This window comes from Channa argus, chromosome 23 (genome assembly GCF_033026475.1).
Source record: "Channa argus isolate prfri chromosome 23, Channa argus male v1.0, whole genome shotgun sequence".
NCBI lineage: Eukaryota > Metazoa > Chordata > Actinopteri > Anabantiformes > Channidae > Channa > Channa argus.
Window position 1 is genome coordinate 2,702,440 of NC_090219.1, and position 20,850 is coordinate 2,723,289.

General features: G+C 37.9%; 1 protein-coding gene across 4 annotated transcripts in view; it reads right to left on the bottom strand.

The window, feature by feature from the left end:
* Positions 1 to 20,850, bottom strand: part of kcnh7 (potassium channel, voltage gated eag related subfamily H, member 7) — a 67,876-nt gene that overhangs the window by 18,438 nt on the left and 28,588 nt on the right. For 2 of the 4 annotated variants that reach the window (XM_067493285.1, XM_067493286.1), the window contains exons 4-10: positions 13,851 to 14,330; positions 13,096 to 13,116; positions 12,215 to 12,238; positions 11,248 to 11,462; positions 6,534 to 6,959; positions 378 to 609; positions 91 to 258 (exon numbers count right to left, since the gene is read on the bottom strand). In XM_067493285.1, coding sequence (XP_067349386.1) covers positions 91 to 258; positions 378 to 609; positions 6,534 to 6,959; positions 11,248 to 11,462; positions 12,215 to 12,238; positions 13,096 to 13,116; positions 13,851 to 14,330 — 1,566 coding nt within the window. The remainder of the gene's footprint in view (positions 1 to 90; positions 259 to 377; positions 610 to 6,533; positions 6,960 to 11,247; positions 11,463 to 12,214; positions 12,239 to 13,095; positions 13,117 to 13,850; positions 14,331 to 20,850) is intronic. The other 2 variants (XM_067493288.1, XM_067493289.1) reach the window with 2 other exon arrangements.

Consider the following 20,850-nt stretch of genomic DNA (forward strand, 5'->3'; position numbering starts at 1 on the left):
TTGCTGCTTCTCTGGGTAAACAGGATTTCAGTAATAACAGGATTAAAATACCGTCTGTACAGTATGTACTGTGACTCAGTTGTCACTCACATCCAATGAGCATGACGCAGATGGAAAAGATCTTCTCAGAGTTGGTGTTAGGGGAGACATTCCCAAAGCCCACACTGGTCAGACTGCTGAAGGTGAAGTACAGCGCTGTGACATACTTATCTTTGATGGAGGGGCCTGAGTTGGGGTCGCTGTAGTTGTACTTTTTTCCTACAATGAATACAACAATTACAGAAAATTGTGTCTGATTTTTTTTTTTTTTTTATCATACTGTAACTTTTACTTAAATGAAGCGTTGAAAATAAAACAAAAAACAAAAGGACGATCACCTATTGACACTCCAAGATTGTCCAACCAGCCGATCTTGTGCTCTAGGTAAGGCTTCTCCACATTGCCAATGGCGTACCAGATGCAGGCCAGCCAATGTGCGATGAGGGCGAAGGTGCACATAAGCAGCATGAGCACAGCAGCACCATATTCCGAATACCGGTCTAGCTTACGGGCGACTCGTACCAGTCGTAAGAGACGAGCCGTCTTTAGAAGACCAATCAGAGTGGTGGTCTAGGAAGAAAGACAAACAGAGTAGTTTAGTATAATAGTAAATTGAATAGTATTTAGTATAGTTTAGTATAATGGCACTAAAAAGAGTGGTTTACATTTCCCCACAGGTTGAAGTTTGAGTGTTCAGGCTCTATGGGCTTGGGCTCTACGACCTAAAATCTATCACAGTCCATCTGGACTATAAGGAACCTATATGGAAAATGGTCTACAGCTCTAATGTAAATCAGCTTCTTGAAGTGTTTATTTTCTTTAAGTTTTAAATTAAAAATCTCTCTTTTGTATAGTTAGGAAATGGTATACAGCGCTTTTCTACCTATTGACACTCAAAGAACTTTTACACTGCTTCTTATTTACCCATTCGCACTCATAATCACAAACACACATAGACTCACACCTCAAGGGAGAGATGCTATGCAGCTGACCAACGCTCACCGGGAGCAACTAAGTTGGGTTTCAGTGTCTTGCTCGAGGACAATTCAACATGTGACCGGAGGAGCCAAGTAATCGAACCAACAACTGCGGGGTTGGTGGACGACGGCTAAGTTCTTTATTCGGGGCTTGTTAGTTTTGTTCATTTTTGACCTTTTGACCTCTCAGTAAAGATCAATTTGAATAATTAGCAATAAAAGAATGAAATTAACAATCTGACCCCCCAAGGAGCTGAATAAGGTTACAAAATGTAATTTAAAAGACATTTTTTTAAGTACACCCCAATTCAACAAAAAGTCCGGACAATGTGTAAAATGTAAATAAAAACAGAATGCAATGATTTGCAAATCCCATTAACCCATATTTTATTCACAATAGAACATAACATCTGACATGTTGTTTATGTTCTATTGTGAATAAAATATGGGTTGATGGGATTTTCAAATCATTGCATTCTGTTTGTAATTTAATAATGACCAACATTCAAAGTACTGTGCAAAACGTGGCAGAGCACAGCAATCTTGTCATCAGCTTTATTATCTATTCACATTAGGTACTTTATTATTATCTATTATTATCTACTTTATTATCTATTTACAATAGATAATTACTATTGGTGCATCAGTGCGTAAGCAGCATTTAAATCTTGTAAATGGTTGAGGTGGACCTGAGGTAATGGAGGCATGTGTAACGTGACAAGGAAACAACTAAACTTTGTAGTAGTAAAAATGCCTGAAACTGTGAAAAGAAATTGTTTCACAGCATGATTGTGGGTTAAGGTGACATCATTGTGTAGACTGATTCCCAGTCATCCTTGCCATTCAAAAGTAAAACTAAATGAATAAAGGCTTCACATAACATATGTAGCCGATCCGCAGGCTTGGAACACTCCTGTCTGTGTAAACAGCAAATCATAAAAGTCAGGAGGCACACAGATATATGAGAAGAGAAGGAGAGTTAATGATTCATTTATTGGCTGATGGTGGAACACTTTTGATGATGGTAAAATTAGCTCTAATATAAATATCAGCAGCTTGGAACCTTTGTCCAAGTCATGAAGCCAGTCAGTGGGAAGAAACCCAGCATCTACGCAACGGCTCAGAATGCATATGCACACACACCCACACATCAGACACAAACAGAGTTGTTTTCATATATTACAATGTACACACAGTGCCTTCTGTTTTCTTTCATTCACACCACTTTATTCCTCTCAGCTCCATTTCCTTGACAGACTTAATTAACACGCTGATTACTGGAGGGATCTGGGAGAGGGGGCACCACACAGCCATGACACCAGTCTCGATCTATTAGCATTGTGCAATCTGTAAACACAGTATGTGAGACTTGAAGAACGCTAATAGGTACAACCACTTCTTATTATGCCTTAAAATGATCCTAATTTCCTTGGGGAAATCTTTAACATAGACCCCTGTTTTAATCTTGCCTCCACACTTCCATACTTGCTTGTTTATTTATATACAGGTGAGTGTAAATGTGACTGAAAGGGAGCAGGTGATCTGTTTTGCATCGTATTTGTTTGCATCGTATCTATTTGCATCTTAGTCATAACGAAGAAAAGTGCTATAGCAGTTTCTGATGGGTCCAGTAAAAAGCCTTTGTCATTCTAATCTCATCCTTAAATCACTGCTTTTATTCACTTCTATCAGCTATCAGCTCTTTCCATGACAAATGAGCCAACAGTGAATGAATCAAATAGAAAATCAGATGATTTCTAATTTATCTAGTCAATATTGTGAGTGTGCATTGCCAAAGGTGGAGTGTAGCTGCAATGCAAACCAGATCAGGTTGATGCGTGACTGCAAAATTGGTAGCAATCCTGTTGAAAAGCGCTAGAAATGTCTGATCTGACTGTACATTATAGTTATAGTAGACTGTTGTGTTACTTTACTTGGTTGTACATCTTTGCCTGTACTGTAATAATCTGGATTATTACAGTAGTTGAATAGGGCTGTTTGCTGGGCCCAAATGCATTGAGGTGGCAAGAAGTTCCACTTCATTTTGACAACACATTCCTGGTAAACAAAACCAAGACGTAGTTACTATCTGAAAAAGCTTGTTAATAATGAGCAAAACATTCATCAATTCAAGCAATGGAATCTAAAATATGAAATATATTTGATGTAAACATGCCTACTACAGACATTTACCCTATATATGTTACTTCACACTTTTATTGTGTCAGTATTAATCTACAATGTAGAAACTCAAAGGGAAGGTGTGTAAAAACATTAGAGCATAATTCCATAATATTTGCCAAAGTTAGTGACAGTGAATGTGAATTGGAAGTTGATTTTCTTTACCTAATGGAAACTCTGTACTAGTATTAAACCTGACTCACCATGAGAAATATGTTGTTCATTGTCCTGCCAAAGGACACTTCGAATTATGAATCAGAGGTGTGGGGATCAAAACACCGAACTTGTGATTCTGTAGTCTGGGATGACCACTCTACCTCCTGAGTCACAGCCAGCTCATAATAACAGTAATAATAAAAGATGCAGCAGAACCAAGCTGTAACTGCAGCATTGACTGTATTCCTAGCCATTAATGCCCATTAACTCCAAAAGTTCACCTTGACACATTTTCTGTTTACACCGAAGCTGAACTGTAATCAGAACAAGTCAACAATATTTGGCTTCTTCTTTTTGTCTGAAAAGAGAACAAATATTCTGTGCACAACTACATTATTGTTTGAGCGATGCAAAATCATTTTGTCTATTCTGACTGTGTGCACAATGTCAGCAGGGTAGAAGTGAAACTGAGGAGGCTACGTGCTACAAGAAAACAGCCTCCTCTTTCTTCTTCGTTTAGCACAGCTGTTGTTGCAGGTTTGCAGCATAACAGAATTGTGCATTTCTGTTTTAGTCTGACAAAAACAACGAGTTGAATGTGGCTTCATCTGCATAAAAAGATGAGAAAAATAAAAACATTCTATAAAATATATGTAAAACAATATATGCATGTTGATCCATTTGTGCTGTTTGTACCGTTTGATAATATCATTCATAGATTCAACTTTTTAAGTACTTAATTCTCTCAGAAGAGATTAAAGCTAAAACAACATCATCATCAACAAAAACTACATTAAAAATAAAATCATGTTGTAACACATTCTAGTTGTTTTTGGCACTTCTTTATAAGCATAAATCTACTCTAGCCTCTCCCGAATCAAATGAAATCAATATCTGCCTTCTGCCTTAGAGCTACATATAATGCCAGCTACTGTAAATAATGTCAACTTATAACAACAGGACATTGATATGAAGATGATAAATGAGCTCAAATGGCTCTAATAGGCAAATAAAGCACCACACTATTTCTTTGTATTGGCCGACTTGCACAACTAAAATCCTACACTGTGAAAATCAGTATACAGTGAATATCAAATAATCTGTCAAGAGAGGTTTTGACCTAATGAAATCTGTAAACAAACAAACAAACAAACAAAAAAAAACCCATATTGTCAGAGATGGTTTCCAGGCAACAAAGGTGCACGAGATTAAGTCTAAAAATAGTCTCTCTGCATAATGAGCTTAAATAACACTCTTTAAAGTTGAGAGCTAAAATTTTACTTACGTGTGCTATTTTCAGTTTTTCTTGGTGATCAGAGGACCTAAAAATACAATCTTTTGTCATTTAACGCATCCCGACTATGTGTGTTGTGGACACAAGCTATTAACAAGGACACACATTCTGTCACTGCACCAGTCTTTTAGCTGTATGATGAGGACATTACGTAGAGCTGTGCTGTCGCTTTGCTGTCTGCTCTTTTTTCCTCACTTGCCACTCAATGCCAGCCTCTAGCTATGGACCCCCTCACAGGAATACACCTAATCGTAAATAATGACTCAACAAACTAACAGACTGACACTAGGGCCTCGCCGTCAGGTCCGGATTTTCACCTAACAGTCATCCTGAGGTTGCTTTACTTTTATGCCTGGGATCACTTTCTTGCTGCATTACCCATTTGTAGCTGTGCTTCAAATTACAGAATGAGCTTATGATGTTCTTCAGGATTCTCTTGTAGAGAGCAGAATTAACATAATTGATTTACAGAAAGCATCCCCACAGTCACACTATCATTACCATGCTTTACCATAGGCATGGTGTTCTTTTGTGGAATTCTGTTTGTGAATGAAACCAGATGTAATAGGACCTCTGTCTTCCAAACAGTTTACCTATGACTCAGTCCATAGAAGATTATCATAAAAGGTTTAAGGATCATTTAGGTGTATTGTGGCAGAATTCACACAAGTCTTAATGTTCTTCTGAGTTAGCAGTTGTTTTGCCCTCACCAAATGGTCTGCACTTATATAGCGCTTTTCTACCTATTGGCACTCAAAGTGCTTTACACCGCTTCTTATTTACCCATTTGCACTCACAATCACAATCATACAGACACACACACTCACACCCCAATGGAGGGGCTGCTAGGCAGCTGGCCCACACTCACCAGGAGTCTAAGTTGGGGTTCAGTGTCTTGCTAAAGGACACTTCAACAGGTGACCGGAGGAGCCAGGGATCAAACCTACAACTGCAGGATTGGTGGACATCCGCTCTACCTTCCTGCACCATAGTGGCCCGTCACAGTCAGAATAGTATTTTCTTTTATAATGTAATTTCTACTCCAAAACTTGAGTCATGAAAATTGACATTTATTGACAGACTGCACATTATTAGGTGTTCCTCAGATCTTTTGTGGCTTTCTGAATGAGGTTTCTTGAGCTAGTTTGGAATGGTTGGTCACTTTTAGAAAAGTTCACTATTGTTATTCATTTGTAAATAGTGTCACCCACTGTGGAGTCCAAGAGCCTTAGAAACAGCGCTACACATTTTGGATGGAGTGCTGTAAGTTAGGAGGTGAATGCTTTTTTGCCACAGGCATAGGTTGTATTACATCACCTGTGAATCAGAAATCAATAATTATAATTCTCATGTTTGTTCATGTTACCTTTGTTTTGTTAGATTTGGTTAGATGATCTGACACACTATGATAAACACACGAAAAAGAAATCAAACTCTGTATTTTTAACAATCATGTAAGATTTTTCCCTCAAATCTCAGATTTTTGATTTACAGGATTGTCTTAAAGTCACAAAATGTTTAGTTTTCAGATTCAGTGTCTTCGTTGTTATGTTACATTTGTCACCTTAAAACGGAGACATCATCAGGTCACAATTATATGGTAATATGAGCAAATTTGTTTTCATTGTTATCATTGTTTTAGTTCACTTTATTAACTTGCCAAAGCCTGTGTCTGGCTGTATGTTCGTGCATTCATTTATTCTTTCTGTTTATTCCAGTCTCCAAAACAGCTTCTTCAAAACAGAAAAAAAAAAAACTAATGGATAGCATGATCACTTTTTAGAGTGAGATTATAACAATCAACCCATGAATTATTGTTTATTTATCCCAATTCTGGCTGTAATGATATCAACTGACAAACTAAGTACCTGATCCCCCCCCCTCACCTCATCTGATCCTGAGCCAAAGATGAGCAGGTCAAATGGGATAGCGGCCACCATGTCTATGAGGAACCAGCCTTTAAAGTAGTGGATGGCAATCTTGGCTGGGTGGCTGACCACTTCCTCATTGATGTTGACGTAAGTGGTCCTGAAGTTAATTAGGATGTCCACAATGAACATGATATCCACTATCAAATCCACTACGTTTATTGGTGAGCAAGAGTAACCGCACTCCCGCCTTCTCTGCTCCTCAATGTCATTGAGGAGGAAAGCAGCAGAGTAGGGAGTGAAAATGGCTGTGTAGATGACCAGCAACAGGATCAACCAGTCCCACACTGCCTTGAAGGGGCTGTAGTGAAGGATGGTCCACTTGTCCATCCGTGGTGTCTGGAGCTTGTACTCAGGTAGCACATCTGCACCCAGAGAAAGAACCTGAAGAGGAAGGCTGGCGTTAGTGCTGGTGTTAACCAAAAACATTTATACATTTGACCAGAGTGATATAAATATACTTGCCACAAATTCTTGTGTTGCCAAGTATATTGCTTTAAAGGGGCACTGATTTACTGATTTTGTCTATGAATATTAGTTTAAAATCATGAAAGTACTGTTCAAGAGTTTTAATGTGTTCTGTGGCTCTGGAAGAGAGAGGGTATGAAATATATGGCATTTACAAGACAGTTAAGATCAAGGTACATTTTGGGAATGTGAGTTTCTTTTGCAGGTGGCACTGGAAGTCGTAAAATCTCCCCTTGTGCTGCATCCATCCTGATCATTTTAATAATCTGTCTCTCAGTGCAATACCGAATAGCTCATTCTCCGATGTGTGTATGTGTATAATTTAACTTTAGCCTAGCTTAAATATTCAGTAAATTGTTGAGGTGCAAGTACCAGACTAAAATTTCAAGCAAAGTACATTCTAGTAAAACACTGAACATTCAATGTCATTAAGTGATTAATAGTAGGCACACAAAATGACACTTAACAAAGAGTAAACGTGAGTGTAAATGTGTGTGGTTGTCTTGTAGCATTATTTTGTATTTGCACCAGGTGAACACAGTGGATTTTCACCCATAATTCCACTGTACACTAGCACATTTACCCTACTGCCTTCAGAAGGAGAAAACAAAAAACAGTGTTGGTCAATCAATCACATTAATTTTTAAAGCAACGGGGACTGCCAGAGTTAGTGGTTTGCTTGGCTTTATATCATCACCTTCTGTCAGCACAAATGCCCATTTAAAGCCACATTTTACTACTAGCTTTATGTCTGAAAATAGATCATTGCCTAGTGGGTTTTTGCTTTAACTGTGTACAGCTGTGTGGTGAATGCCAGCAGGCAGGCCAAATTCAGCACAACACTGGCCTCCTGTGAGAAGTGCCAGTACGCCAGAATAAAATGACTGTGTTTTGGCCCACTTAGAACACCGCCAGTATGTCAAATAAGTCTTTTAAATAAGCCCAAGGAAGGAGGGACTAATGCTATGCCTCTCTTCGCATGGATTAGTGAAGCAATTCCTGTCCTGCTATTGATTCATTTTATACTTCTAAAATATACTAAAATAATCTCTTGTGAGACGACATAACTTAGCTTTAAAATACATACAAAACTGTTTCAGATTAAAAAATAACACTGTATAAAATCGTGACTTCAATTTTCATGTGAAATCTCTGTTATTGCAGTTAGCATATGTAGTTTACCTAACTAGCCTATTCTACCATGACTTAGAGATAAATATAGGTGCAAGCTGAGGATACATGTAAGAAGGAACGTTAAGACAGAGACTGGTAAAAACATGCTGTGCCCTTACAGTGAGATGCAAGGGCAAAGAAACAATACCCGTGCATCACTGAGCATGGGAATCAAACAGAACGGAATACACTATTTCATTCCATCACGTATTGCATGTTCCCTCATCCCTGTCCTGGTCACCTTCATAACCCCTGAGATTAAGAGAACAGGACTAAGGGACAGAAGACAAAGGCTGATTGAATTGGTTATTAGAAACTCCTACCCTCTGTGTTATAGAGAGGGTCAAACACTTTTACCTCCTAATATGGGATAACCTTTGAAATTGATCATACTCATCAACCAGAGGACAAAGGAAATGATTTCTATTATTCATTTAACTGGCATTTCATTAAAGTGCTTTAAAACCTTGTTTCATTACAGTCACAAGTCAACCTGTAATTGATTTGTAACTAACTAAGTAACTAAGTAAAATCTAAGCTGTTTCACAAAACAGCATGTACATTTTTTTTACAAATTACAAATCCTTTGTTAAAAAAAAAAAACCTCTATTAATCGATACAGATGATACAAACAAGATAGTAACTCTGCAATACAACAGCGTCCATGCATACAGCACCCCTCAGCCTGCTGGGAAGCCTGCAAGGAGTCAGTCAGTTGGCAGAATGACAATTGTGGATTAATGGTTTGCAGCCAGACTGTCCCTAAAAAAAAATATATATATATATATATATCCTACGTACTGTAGCTGTGTGCAACTGAACTTTGTCTTTGGGCATAATGCAAGAGTCGTTCTGTGCTTGGGAAAACTTCAGACAACAGACAGACAATAGCTATTTGCCCTCCTCTTGTTCTTTTCAGACTGGATCATGAAAGCTGGGTTATTATTTATAAGACTAGAGTATTGCTTTGTGTTTCTGTGGTTAATCCCGTGGCTTCCGTGATTAAAAATGTTGCATATAACACTGGTTTAATGGCACATTTTGCTCTAAAAGACCCAGAGAAGTTTAATTTGAGACATTTCGGGAAAATACTGGGAATCTGAGCCTCACTTGTGCAAGCTGCATTCACTGAGACATTTAAAATGTAAGAAACAGCATGTCAGCTGCCAGTCTTCCTACTTGACCAGTTTCTTGGGCGAACCTTCCATCTGCCCATGGTGGCTGTGAGACAATCCAGGAGAGCTTGTGTGAAGTCAGTCTGATTTCAAGACATCTCATCTGTTGTTGCTTTATGCTCCTCACTGTCAAAGATCTTAAGAATTGTTTACAGACCTAAACTGTGGGAAATGGGGATACACTAAATCTTATTTTTCCATTTGTTATGATAATTTGAATGTTTTACAGCAAACTGTACGCAAAACACAGTATACAAAGTATATTAAATGCCATAAATTCAGTCCTTGGCTCGAGGTGAAGATACACATATCAGTAACAGCTAAGCAGAGTAGCACTGAGGGGGACCTATTATCAAACCTGGTGTTACGTTGCGTTTTGTTGATAATTAGGACCAGTGTCGCTGTGATCTAATATTCAACAGATCCGATTATGTGTACACACACAACACCTTATGTCACCCTATGTCCCACACGAATGGTTTTTAGCCACATGTTCATGACCTCTCTACCGCTTAATAACTTTGACTCTAATACTTGATGGAGAGGTCAGGGCAATGCACTGTCATCTGCTCTGTCCCTGCCTCTGGCTCCAGTCTAAAGCCGTCAGCTGAAGTTGCTTTTGAGTGCAAACACAGGTCAAGTTTTGTGTCCTCTAGCCATTGCAATATTAATGGATAAAATATAAAACTGACACCTAATCAGTGGGTTAGGGCAGCTAAGACCCCACCCCTAGAAACACAATAATTTATAGTCTACCACATGCTGTATCTTAGTCCTGCTAATAAACGTTAGAAGGACCTCTAACCCTGTTTACAATTCTAGAAATCTGACCTGAGCTCTGTATGCTGTCTAGCAGTGGTAAGAGTATCCCTGATTATCTGCTGTAAGTGATAGACACATCTAGTATTTTACGTATCAGAGCACTTGAGTTTAAATTAATCATCTCAAGGTTCAGAGAGTACAGGGGAGAGTGTGTCATTTTATTTCTTATCTACTTTGGGAGAAAACGAACCGAGTTTAAAAGCTGCAGCAAGAGTACTGATTGGAATTAACAATAGGATAATATCTTTCCTTTATTAGCTTCTTTCCATTGGCTTCCTATAAAATCTAGAATAAAAATTAAAACCCTCCTCCTTATATACAAAGCCCTTAATGGTCAAGCTTCATTGTATTTCCAGTGTGCAGTTACTGGTCATACCAACCTGCCCAATGTTTTGTTGTCGCTTGTAGTTTCTATTTTCATTTCTCTCTTCACTTTCCACTTGCCCTAACCAGTCAAGGCAGATGGCCACCCACCCTGTGCCTGATTCTCCTGGACCTTTCTTCTGTTAATGGGATTTTTTTTTCTCCACTGTTGTCTAGGGCTTGCTCAAGTGGGATTTGTTGGGTTTCCTCTATATATCTATATAGTCTTGACTTTCTTATGTAAAATGCCTTGAGTGTTGTGAATTATGGCTATATAAATAAAATTGAATTGCGTTAGGACCTTTTAATGAAATGAGGACATTTTGCCAGTTCGAACAAGATTGAAGGCCTTTTTGTGGGCTAAGATTTGGTTTTAGTGTTAAGGTTAGAACTGGGTTTGTTTTAGGGGTGGTAATAGTTAAGCCTTTAAATGTCAATGTTAAAGGTTAAGGTAAGGGGCTAGGAAATGCTATATGTCAGTGATAGTCCTAACAAAACCAGAAACACAAACCTGTGAAGGTGCTTTGTGTGATCAAATATATAAATATGATGAACTTTACAATTAAACATCCACATGTTTTAAAAGTATCTTTTTTTTTAAGGATCTAAAACTTTAAACAGATTTGTGTGAGGAGGACTGCTTTATACATTCCTGCTGGTTAACATTTTACCTGTGTGACCTTGTCTGTGACATTGTGTGTGCGGTCTTTGACTTTTGGGGCGATGATGGTTTTCTCAGATGATGGAGGTGACGGACATTTTTTGTCATTGTTGGCCTCAGAAAAGTTGAGCGTGATGAGGGGAATCTTGTTGATGGTGCTGTACTTGTTGAGGTTTGAGTCAGAAGTAGAGCCCAGCAGGCTGGATTTGATCTGGCTGAGTGGTCCTGAAGAGAAAGTGAGAGGGAATCATTATAAGTTGCTACATCTTGTACTTTGGCTTTGGCTATTGTTGATTTTATAGGCTTTTGTAAAACATGGACATGAGAGAAAAGTCTAGTATTCTTGTGATTGTTGTGACATGGGTAGTGAGTATGGAGTGTCCCACACTTTTGAAATGAATTCAAACACAACACTGAGAATACAACAGATACTGAAATACTAACTCTACAGTCTCCGACTGAGTCGTCTAGGATAAACAGACCTGTCAAAGTTTCTCATTAAAATATAATGAAGAACACTGTTGATAAAAACAGTGATTCAATGCACAATCAAAGAATGCAACTTCACAAAGTCAAACGACCGATCTGTCCGATGAAGGTTTGACATAATGAACAAAATGTTCCCTCCTTAGATAACATCTCCTACAAGTTCACAGCATTATAAAATCTCAGACATCAACTCCCTGCATTTAGCATTCAACACTGCAACATGTGACAGCACTACACACACTGATATGTGATTCAATGAGAGTGAAAGAAAGGGAAAGAGAGAATTGCTGATTCAGCCATGTGAACCAGCAGAGGAAGGTTTCACTATGTATTCCCTCTTTTGACAAAGTACAGTACAGTGAATAAGAGTCAAGGACAGTAAAGCAGACAGCTGAAGATGAGAGATTGCATGCACAGCTTCAATACATGCCACTGTAAGGATGCATCATTGCAGTCATAAAAAGGAACTTCAAAAGCTAAAGCCATACCCCCAGCCATCCAGGAGCGAGATACTAGCAAAACCAAAAGAGAGAAGAAATAGGGGGTAAAGGGGAGAGTGGAATTATGGATGGGCGGATTGCTTGCTCAGTAGTCATGGGCAGAAAGAAATTTACTTAAATTATTACATTAGGGTATTTATCAGGAAATAGAGCAGCTTTGCAGCTGTGGAGGTAGACCTACATGAAATTCTAAGGCTCATGAGTTTGAAACTATTACCAATTAGTGGGAACTAACTTGAATTGCGATTCAAATTACAAACATGAATGGGTCAGGGCAAAAAAAAAAAAATCCATTATAATTTTTCAGTTTTGAAGAAGTCACACGTACTAAAAATGCATGCAGCATAAACACTGCCACAGTTCCATTGCATTTAATAAAGTGAAAGATGAATTCAAATGGAAACACAGACAAGTTTCTTTCCATTCACTAAGTGTTGGCAACAGAGGAACAAGAGGTTGCAAAGAAGAAAACAGAGGTTACAGACAGTGGGAGGGAATATCTTGTAAAGCATCATAGATTTTTGTAAATGAACAAAAGCAAAAGACAAATTTTATGTGTTGCTTCATGCAGGTGCGTGCAGAGGTCAGTGTAGGCTTTTTTAAACAGCCTTCCCCTGGGCATCTAGCTAGGGATCAGCAGGTCATGTGCACTAAGAATGAATCATTTAGTTCTGTGCCAGTGTTTGGCGGCTCCAGCTCAAGAACTTACAAACACATTGTCATTCATACACCAAGGCATTTGCATACAAGATAAACCTCAGCGATATGGAAAACTCATGCAGCAAGCAGGGTTTGTACAGTACACACGCATTGTCCAATAAATGTGCCAAAATATACAATTCAAAATGCAGCAGGCTGCTGTTTGTTACCTTTGATATGGCGGCCATTGTCTGTGATTGCAACAACACAGTGTTAGAAAAGAAACAAAAAGGGGATTGGAGATGAGACGAGAATTTCTGGCTTTCTAGATGACAAATGTGGGCTGGCATTAAATCCCCACAACTGTTTCATGAACAATTCATTAGAGTAAAGTAGACACAGCAACTGGGAGGTGTTTGACTCAAGGAGTGTGGCTAAGGGAAGGGGTTAGACTAATTGACCTGCAGGAAACTGGGTGACTCTAGGGCACCTCTACCATCTACCAAATGCAGTCCAGAAGGTTAATGAGTTGTTTAGACTCAAAAGAAGATCAATAGCACAAAGTATAAATGATGAATCATTATATACGGATTAAGAGACCAACATGCCACATCTCCCATCTTCTGTATCAGAAGCACAGGGGGATAGGTAATTAATATAACAAAATTATAGTAATTTATTGTTGTATGTAATTAATTCTTTGATTAGTCCCATAATAATGTGTTGATCACATCTGACTTTTTTATTGCCAACATTAAAACTTAATTATATACAGCCATCAAAACTTTATTTGGATAGCACCTCTCATACATGGAAATAGTAGAGCAGCTACCTGCCATTCCTTGTCAAGAGCTAAAATTGTACCTTCATTAACTTAAAAAACTACTACAACCAATGTGGGTGTAGTATTTGTCTTTCATTCTAAAAAGCTGCTGTACAACATAACAATAAACAATAAACAATAACAGTAACAATAAAGTCTTACCTTCACTGGCATGTCTGTCCCTGAATGCCATCTTAGAGTTGGACTCAAAGCCTTCCATGTCATGTACAGAGGAGGCTCTGCGTATACTGCACATACTCTCTCTGGAGGCAGTTGGTGTGAGGCCCGGGATAGATTGAGCAGCAATCAGTGTGTCCTCCTGCCTCTGTTGTTGGGTCTGTGTAATGGCCTGGTCGGAGCACACCTTGTTCCATGGGCCCTTGGGTGATGAATGGTCCAAAGGCCCAGACACAGGGGTAGAGCAATGGCTAGGGCCAATGAGGGCACGCGTGTCGTTAGCATAGGATGGACTACAGCTGTCACGAGTGGTGGGGAGTTGGTAGTCGTGCGTAGCCACAGAACCGTCACTATGGCGAGGGGAGTCCACCATAACAGCGTCGGGGTCTTCCTGGGGTAGGGATTGCTTGCTGATGCCCAGAAGGTGTAAGGCTGGGAACCGGAAACGAAAGAATCTGCCTTTCCCTGATGGAGAAGAATCGACAGCAATGAAAATGAGACTAACCATTGTCAGACTGAATCTAATATTATCAATTTTAATCTATACCCAAACACCAATATGACAACAGTTTATGGTTACTAATAACACACCTAACAATGTAGGTCTCTCTCTCTCTTTGCCAGAGAACGAGCGACCATTGTCCACCTTCATTCCTGAGAGGGGCAAACATCCTCATTTCAGGAGTTTACCTTTGGCTCATATTTTTACATTTGGAAGATAAAAGCTGGTGTCAAAATGCTGCTGTTACGTAAACCACCTGTGTATTTGTTAAATTATTTTTTTTTATCATTGAAACTCTGCAACTCAGTGTAGACTTGTTAGATCAGCACTTTTTTTTTTTTTTTTTGGAGGATTAAAAAGCCATAATCACCATGGATTGATGCCATCTTGTTTGTAAGTCAAAGTCTGCCCACATCTGACTCAAACTGAAACTGAAACACAAAGTGGCCTGTAAGAATATCAGATTTAAATATTCACGCAGTTCACACTGTGCATGGACCCGATGCCTCCTTTCTCACCGTGCTATTTCCTCCTCCAGTCTGTCAGCTGCGATTGAATTACTACTATTTCTGTGTGCTCAATATGTACTTCAGTGTTGTTTAATATAGTTTAAGCCACACTAATCTAATCATGAAAAATTATTTTAAGCTGTTAATAAATAATTATCACAGGTTAGTAAACTACCAGCACAATCCACTGCCTGTGTTAAATTGTTTTAGTTATAGTTTAGTTTAGTTAGTCAACTAACTAGGAGAGATGTAGGAGTCCGCGTTACAGTCCTGTCCCTGTGTTTAGTTGTCTAGATTTATTTCCTGTTTTGGGCTTTTATTTTGTTGCTCCTCCTGTGTCTCTTTTTGGGAGTCTGTTTGGTGTCTTTACCTTCCTTGTTTTGTCCTGATTTGTTTCACTTGTTCCCCAGTACTTTTATACCCTGCTCTCTGCCAGTTTGTTGTATGTATGTGTTTGGACGTCCTCTGTTTGTTTGTGCCCTTAATGCTGCATTCCGTATCATCCCTGATCCCTGTCTGGGCTGTCATGGTTTTGGTCAGTGGTTTGGTTCCCCTTTGTTATGTTTTGCATTAGTTTATCCTCCCCCTGTTTTTTTCATCCTGCTCCTCATGTTAGTTTCACCTGTTTACTTCTTTGGTCCCTGCTTTGGTTTGGTTCTCCTTTGTTAAGTTTGCATTAGTTTATCCTCTGTCTGGTTGTTTTACCCTGCTCCCTGTATTAGTTACTCCTGTTAATTTCCTTCTGCCTCTAGTTTAATTTATGTTTTATTCCTGTCTGTCTATTACTGTTTAGTTCTGTTTATTAGTTGTTAATGTATACTCTTACCTGTGTTAGTATTTGTTATGATCTTGTCTGGTCCCTGGGAGTACCCAACTTTGTGTCTATCTTGTATGTGTGCATCCCGTTTATTTGTATAGCTCAGCCTACTTGTGTATAGTCTGTCGTTTTACCTTTTGTTTTGTTAGTTATTACCCTTCTTGTGGAGTGATTTTTAGTTGTGTTAACCCTCCTGTTTGTTTATAAATAAATACCTTTTCCTTTATACCTCCTCTTACTGTCTCCTTACTTGGGTCCTTGCAAAATTACTTATACAAAACGTAACAGTCCACACCTATCAATGGCCAGAGCCCTTTCCAAGTTAGATGGACAGCAAAGGAGATTTAATGACTCAAACTAACCCGTGCGGTATCAGTGTCAGAAATATTTAATAATAATGTTATGTGTATAATGAGTTCTACAGCGTCGTGTAAGTGTTTCTGGTTGCATCTCTTTTCGTTCTCACTCAAATCTAAGCCCCGTTCAGACATGCATTGGAATTCTGACATTGTCCTGACTTTGTCAGGAGGGAGTGTATGAGTGAACACAAATGTCTGACTGAAACGCTGCTGACATTATCCGGCCTATATTCTTTGAGCCTCCTAATGCAATGTTCATATTATGTGTGTGAGCTCAACTGCCAAAGTAGTTGAGTGATAAAACCTTTTGTATTATAGAATCTTTATGTTTTGTTTTTTTTTGGAAAATAATTCCTGAATCCACACAATCCAACTTTTTTAATAAAGCACCTTAAAAACAACATAGCTGGTCAAAGTGATGTACACAAACATAAGGACAAATAAAATAGATTCAAAAAAATATATAATATATGAGACATTTAAAGGAACAGACACAAAGAATAAATATAAAACAAAGAGCAAACAAAATCAGTCAAACCCAACATCTCAAATTGAGTTAAATGCCAAAGAGAAATGTGTTTTAAAAGTAGATTTGAAAAGAGAAAGTGAGCTGGCCTGCCTGATGTGCAAGGGCAGCTCATTTCACAATTTTGGGGCAGCAACTGAAAAAGCGTGGTTGCCTCGAAGCTTTCTGTTCGTCTTAGGGGAAACTAAAAGTGAGTGATCTGCTGACCTAAAAGATACTGTGGGCCGAGACCATTAAAACATTAAAAACTAATAAAATAATCTGAATTAAAGTATCACCCAGTCCTACCTAGCTGATTATTTCATGCATATTCAAAATAACTTTAGCCTGAGTGATGACTAAAACATTTCACAGGTTACAGGTATTTCCAGGTAAAACCAATGTTTACGTGAGAATAAAAAATGACGCATATAATTATAACTGAACAGCATTGGATTGATTTACTCCTCCATTTGCTTTTAATTTGTTAATTCAAATCAGAAACTGAAGCTACAGAAGAGAAGTTGAATTGGTGTTCTTGCGTTTGAAAAATAATCTACACATCTAATCCATCACGCCCAATTTATAAATCTAAGAGTCAGCACAATACAGGGAAACCCTGTTTAGTGGAGCTGTCTTATATAGCCCACAGTCTTGCCATCCAAGGAAATGTATTCTCTGCGATAATACCACTGCATTATTACACTGTCACTTTTAAACAATCATGCAGGCCTACAGCACTTGACATTTTTGGCAACTTCAAATAAGATCTTCGAAAAACAATGAATGCAGGAATGAATACAGGCTCAGATCTCCATTTCTGCTAACTGAGTATATAGGATTAACATATAGTATACTCAACAGTTATTTTAATTAACTCATAATTTAGCCACACATACTTGATTTGTGCGAAGGACATTGTATGTAGCTACATTTAAGTGGGATTATGAAAGCGATAAACCTTGCATGCTGTGCTGTGAGGGCTGTTACTGGATTGTATGTGTGTGCTGTACAAGTGTGTGTGTGAGTGAGAGAAGGAGAGAGTGTTCCCTCTCACTCACCTCATCCTCTCCAGCCCTCTCATTCTTTCTCTGCAAAAACTCACCAGTGGCTTTACACAACCAATGATGCACAGTGGCTCTTGTTGCTATGATACCAGATCGTAATATTTGCATTGAATATTAATTGGGCCCTCAGATCCCCATGTTGCGAAGTGAAATATCTTTCTGTAATGTGAGTATGATTCAGATGTCAAGGGAGAAGGAAAAAGAGAACAATAATCCTTTATTCTTTGTTAAAAGTGTGAACAAAAACTGCTTTGTGTCCCTTTGTTTTTGTCTTATGTTCTTGATTTCATTGATGATTTTGCTAATGCAATTGTGCAGTTAAAATGCTTATTAACTGATTTGCATAGAGTGTTCTTTTACCTTTGGGAGTGCTCACCTGTTTTGCCAGTACTCTGATTACACACCAGCTCTAGAAACTAACTAATAATTCTGCTGTGTCCTCACTCAAAAACACCAAATACATTACCTATGTTATGCATGTTTGCATATTGTATTTGTCTTGTGTTTTGCATCAAAGCATCAATCAACAGCAAAAATTACAAACTGTGTGTTTTAGTTACTTAGCTACTGTACTGAACTATTCTCTAGAGGGAAAATGTCATTTCCTACATTTGCCATAGATTGGCTTGGTAAACAGCAGCTTCCTCAATGCGCCAAGGGAAGCTACACTGAACAGAAGCTCTGTGCTGCCTAGAAACACTTAGCACTCTAAGGGAGTTCCAGACCTTTGGATTCAAAGCCACAAAGAATTCACTGTAAACTCAATACCACTGTAAAAAAAGTCAACAGTATATCCAAAAAAAATGTGCATGGTCCCTTACCATTTACCTCAAATCCCATTGACACACTCAGGGAGGTAAAAATGGTTCTTAATGTTAGATAAGTAAAGACTAGTTAAGGTAAGATAAGGTAAAAATATGTTATCAAAGTTTAAGTGTAGATGGGTTGAGGCACATAAGGATATTCAGCACCCAACAGGGACTGTATGGGTGGGTATTTGGGATTTCAAGTGTTCCATCTGCATTTCTAAGGACCATAGTGGAAATTCTTCTTTAAAAAAAGGCTATGCAGACCATAAACAGAAGATTATGGTGGGCCAATATACTAATCAGTACCTCCAGGAATTTGTGATGTCCAGAGAGGAACAATTATTATAACTAATTCCCTGTGAATTCTGCTTAACCTAGCAATTTGAAACACCGTAAAAAAATTGCATTATGCAAGTTTGCATCTTCTTACACTGAAATGGTATGTAAGTGGATGCAAACTTAACCCTGAACCTATCATAATAATGCATACAGATCTTGTACAAATGTTGTTTTATCATCAGTAACAAAAGTTCTCAAGTATTGTAGACAAAAAATTAATAAATAGTTATAATTAGTAAAATAAATATATTGGTGAAAAAGTTTGCATCTCCCTTGATAAATTAAAAATGTACTTAATTTCTGTTGAAATAACAATTTTATTTGCTGAATGTGCATTAGATATTATGTTGAATAATAATAATAATAATAATAATAATAATAATAATAATAATAATAATAATAATAATAATAATAATAAAGAAGAAATATGGTTTCCAGGGTATTGTATATAATTTGTGAGTGCTAGGGAGCCACTATTATTAGGGGTAGATGTCAGAGAGAGGTGGGATGTCAACTGTAATAGCAGTGAGGATGTTTGCCATCATGACTGCAAAGTATCTGGCATTTGGGAAAACTGTTGCATATGTTAACAAAGAAGAAAGAGGGACATTGTGGCTAGCAAAGCAGAAAAGACTCAGCAGAAAAGAAGAAATACGTTGCTGTACTTCAATGTGTTTTATGCATCTCAATCTCTCTGTGTTGACAATGCTGCTCTCCTTCACAACTGTATTCTGAAGAGGACAGTAGAAATTTGAGTTCGGCTCTGAGTTACTCAGATACAATTACAATACAATACAATACTGGCCATTTGAGTAACTCAATTGGCCAGTATTGACTGTTGTATTAATGCTTAATATCTGGTTGAAACAAACTATCTGGCACTCTAACTAATTAATTACCATTAATCTGATTAATAAAATGTTGATTACTTTGCTCTCATTTTCTAATATCTCTATTTACTCAAAGTGTACACCCAAGCACACGTTTTGTCTGCTCCATTTTTGAGTTTGAATATTTATCAAGTTTGACTTCTCTTGTGTGTTCTTTTGTGTTGTTCGAGTGCAATCAAAAACAATAAGAATGTGAATACCAAAACATTTGCAATTGGAACAATTTCCTGGCAGGAGAGTTGCTTTTTCTGACAGAATTGCAAGTGTGCCGGTATTATTGGACCAATTTAAGATTTGATTGGGGCTAAACCCACATGAAATTAAAGTCAAATGTTATATAAGTCCTGAATCTGACTTCTCTCTTTTAAAGCTAATAATACACATTTTGATATTATCAATATAAGATCTTAATGATTATCAAATACAATGTCACACTGACCTACTGCCTTCAGTATGTGTCACATTCTGTTTCATTATTCCTACCTATGCTCTCGTTCACAGATGGATGAAAACAAAGTTTCCTGTTTCTGCATTTCTAGAAAAAATAACTATGAATGTCCCAGTGACAGTTATGGCCCTGATTACATCCTGAACATAAGGAAATAAGGGATGTACTAGATTTTATTTTTCCCAAACTACTTAATACAAATGCTGAGGGTCCTAAATCAATAGAATTAAGCTGATGAGCTAAAATTACTGATATGCATCATGACTGGCTCTCACACCACTGTATCTGTGTCAGGCCATATTTTCATGAGGTTAAGCCATCTTTTCCTGTAATGTAGCCAGGCTCCATTAAGGTGGTTCTCCAGCTGGCTTTATTCCACAACAAAGAACATTTGGTGAATCCTAGCCGGTTTTGAGAAAAGATGAATTATTGCTAAGTGACATAAACAATTAATAAGCCACATCTAACTTTTTGCACCACATAAAGTGGAGAATGTCTATAAAAGGGAAAGTAAATATTTAGCTGTGGAGAAAATAGTATCCTCTTTGTCCGGTGTAAGTGTGGAAACTGCTACTGATGCTTCTCAGCTTGACGACGATTATATTTCCCAGCCACCGCACTTAAAAAAGACTAACATAAATGTTAGCTGTTGGCTGTTATGGCAGAATTTTAATCATTTTCATTTTCGGTATATTTTGTTGGTTCTAATTTAAAGCTAACCAACTTAGCCTGTAAATTAA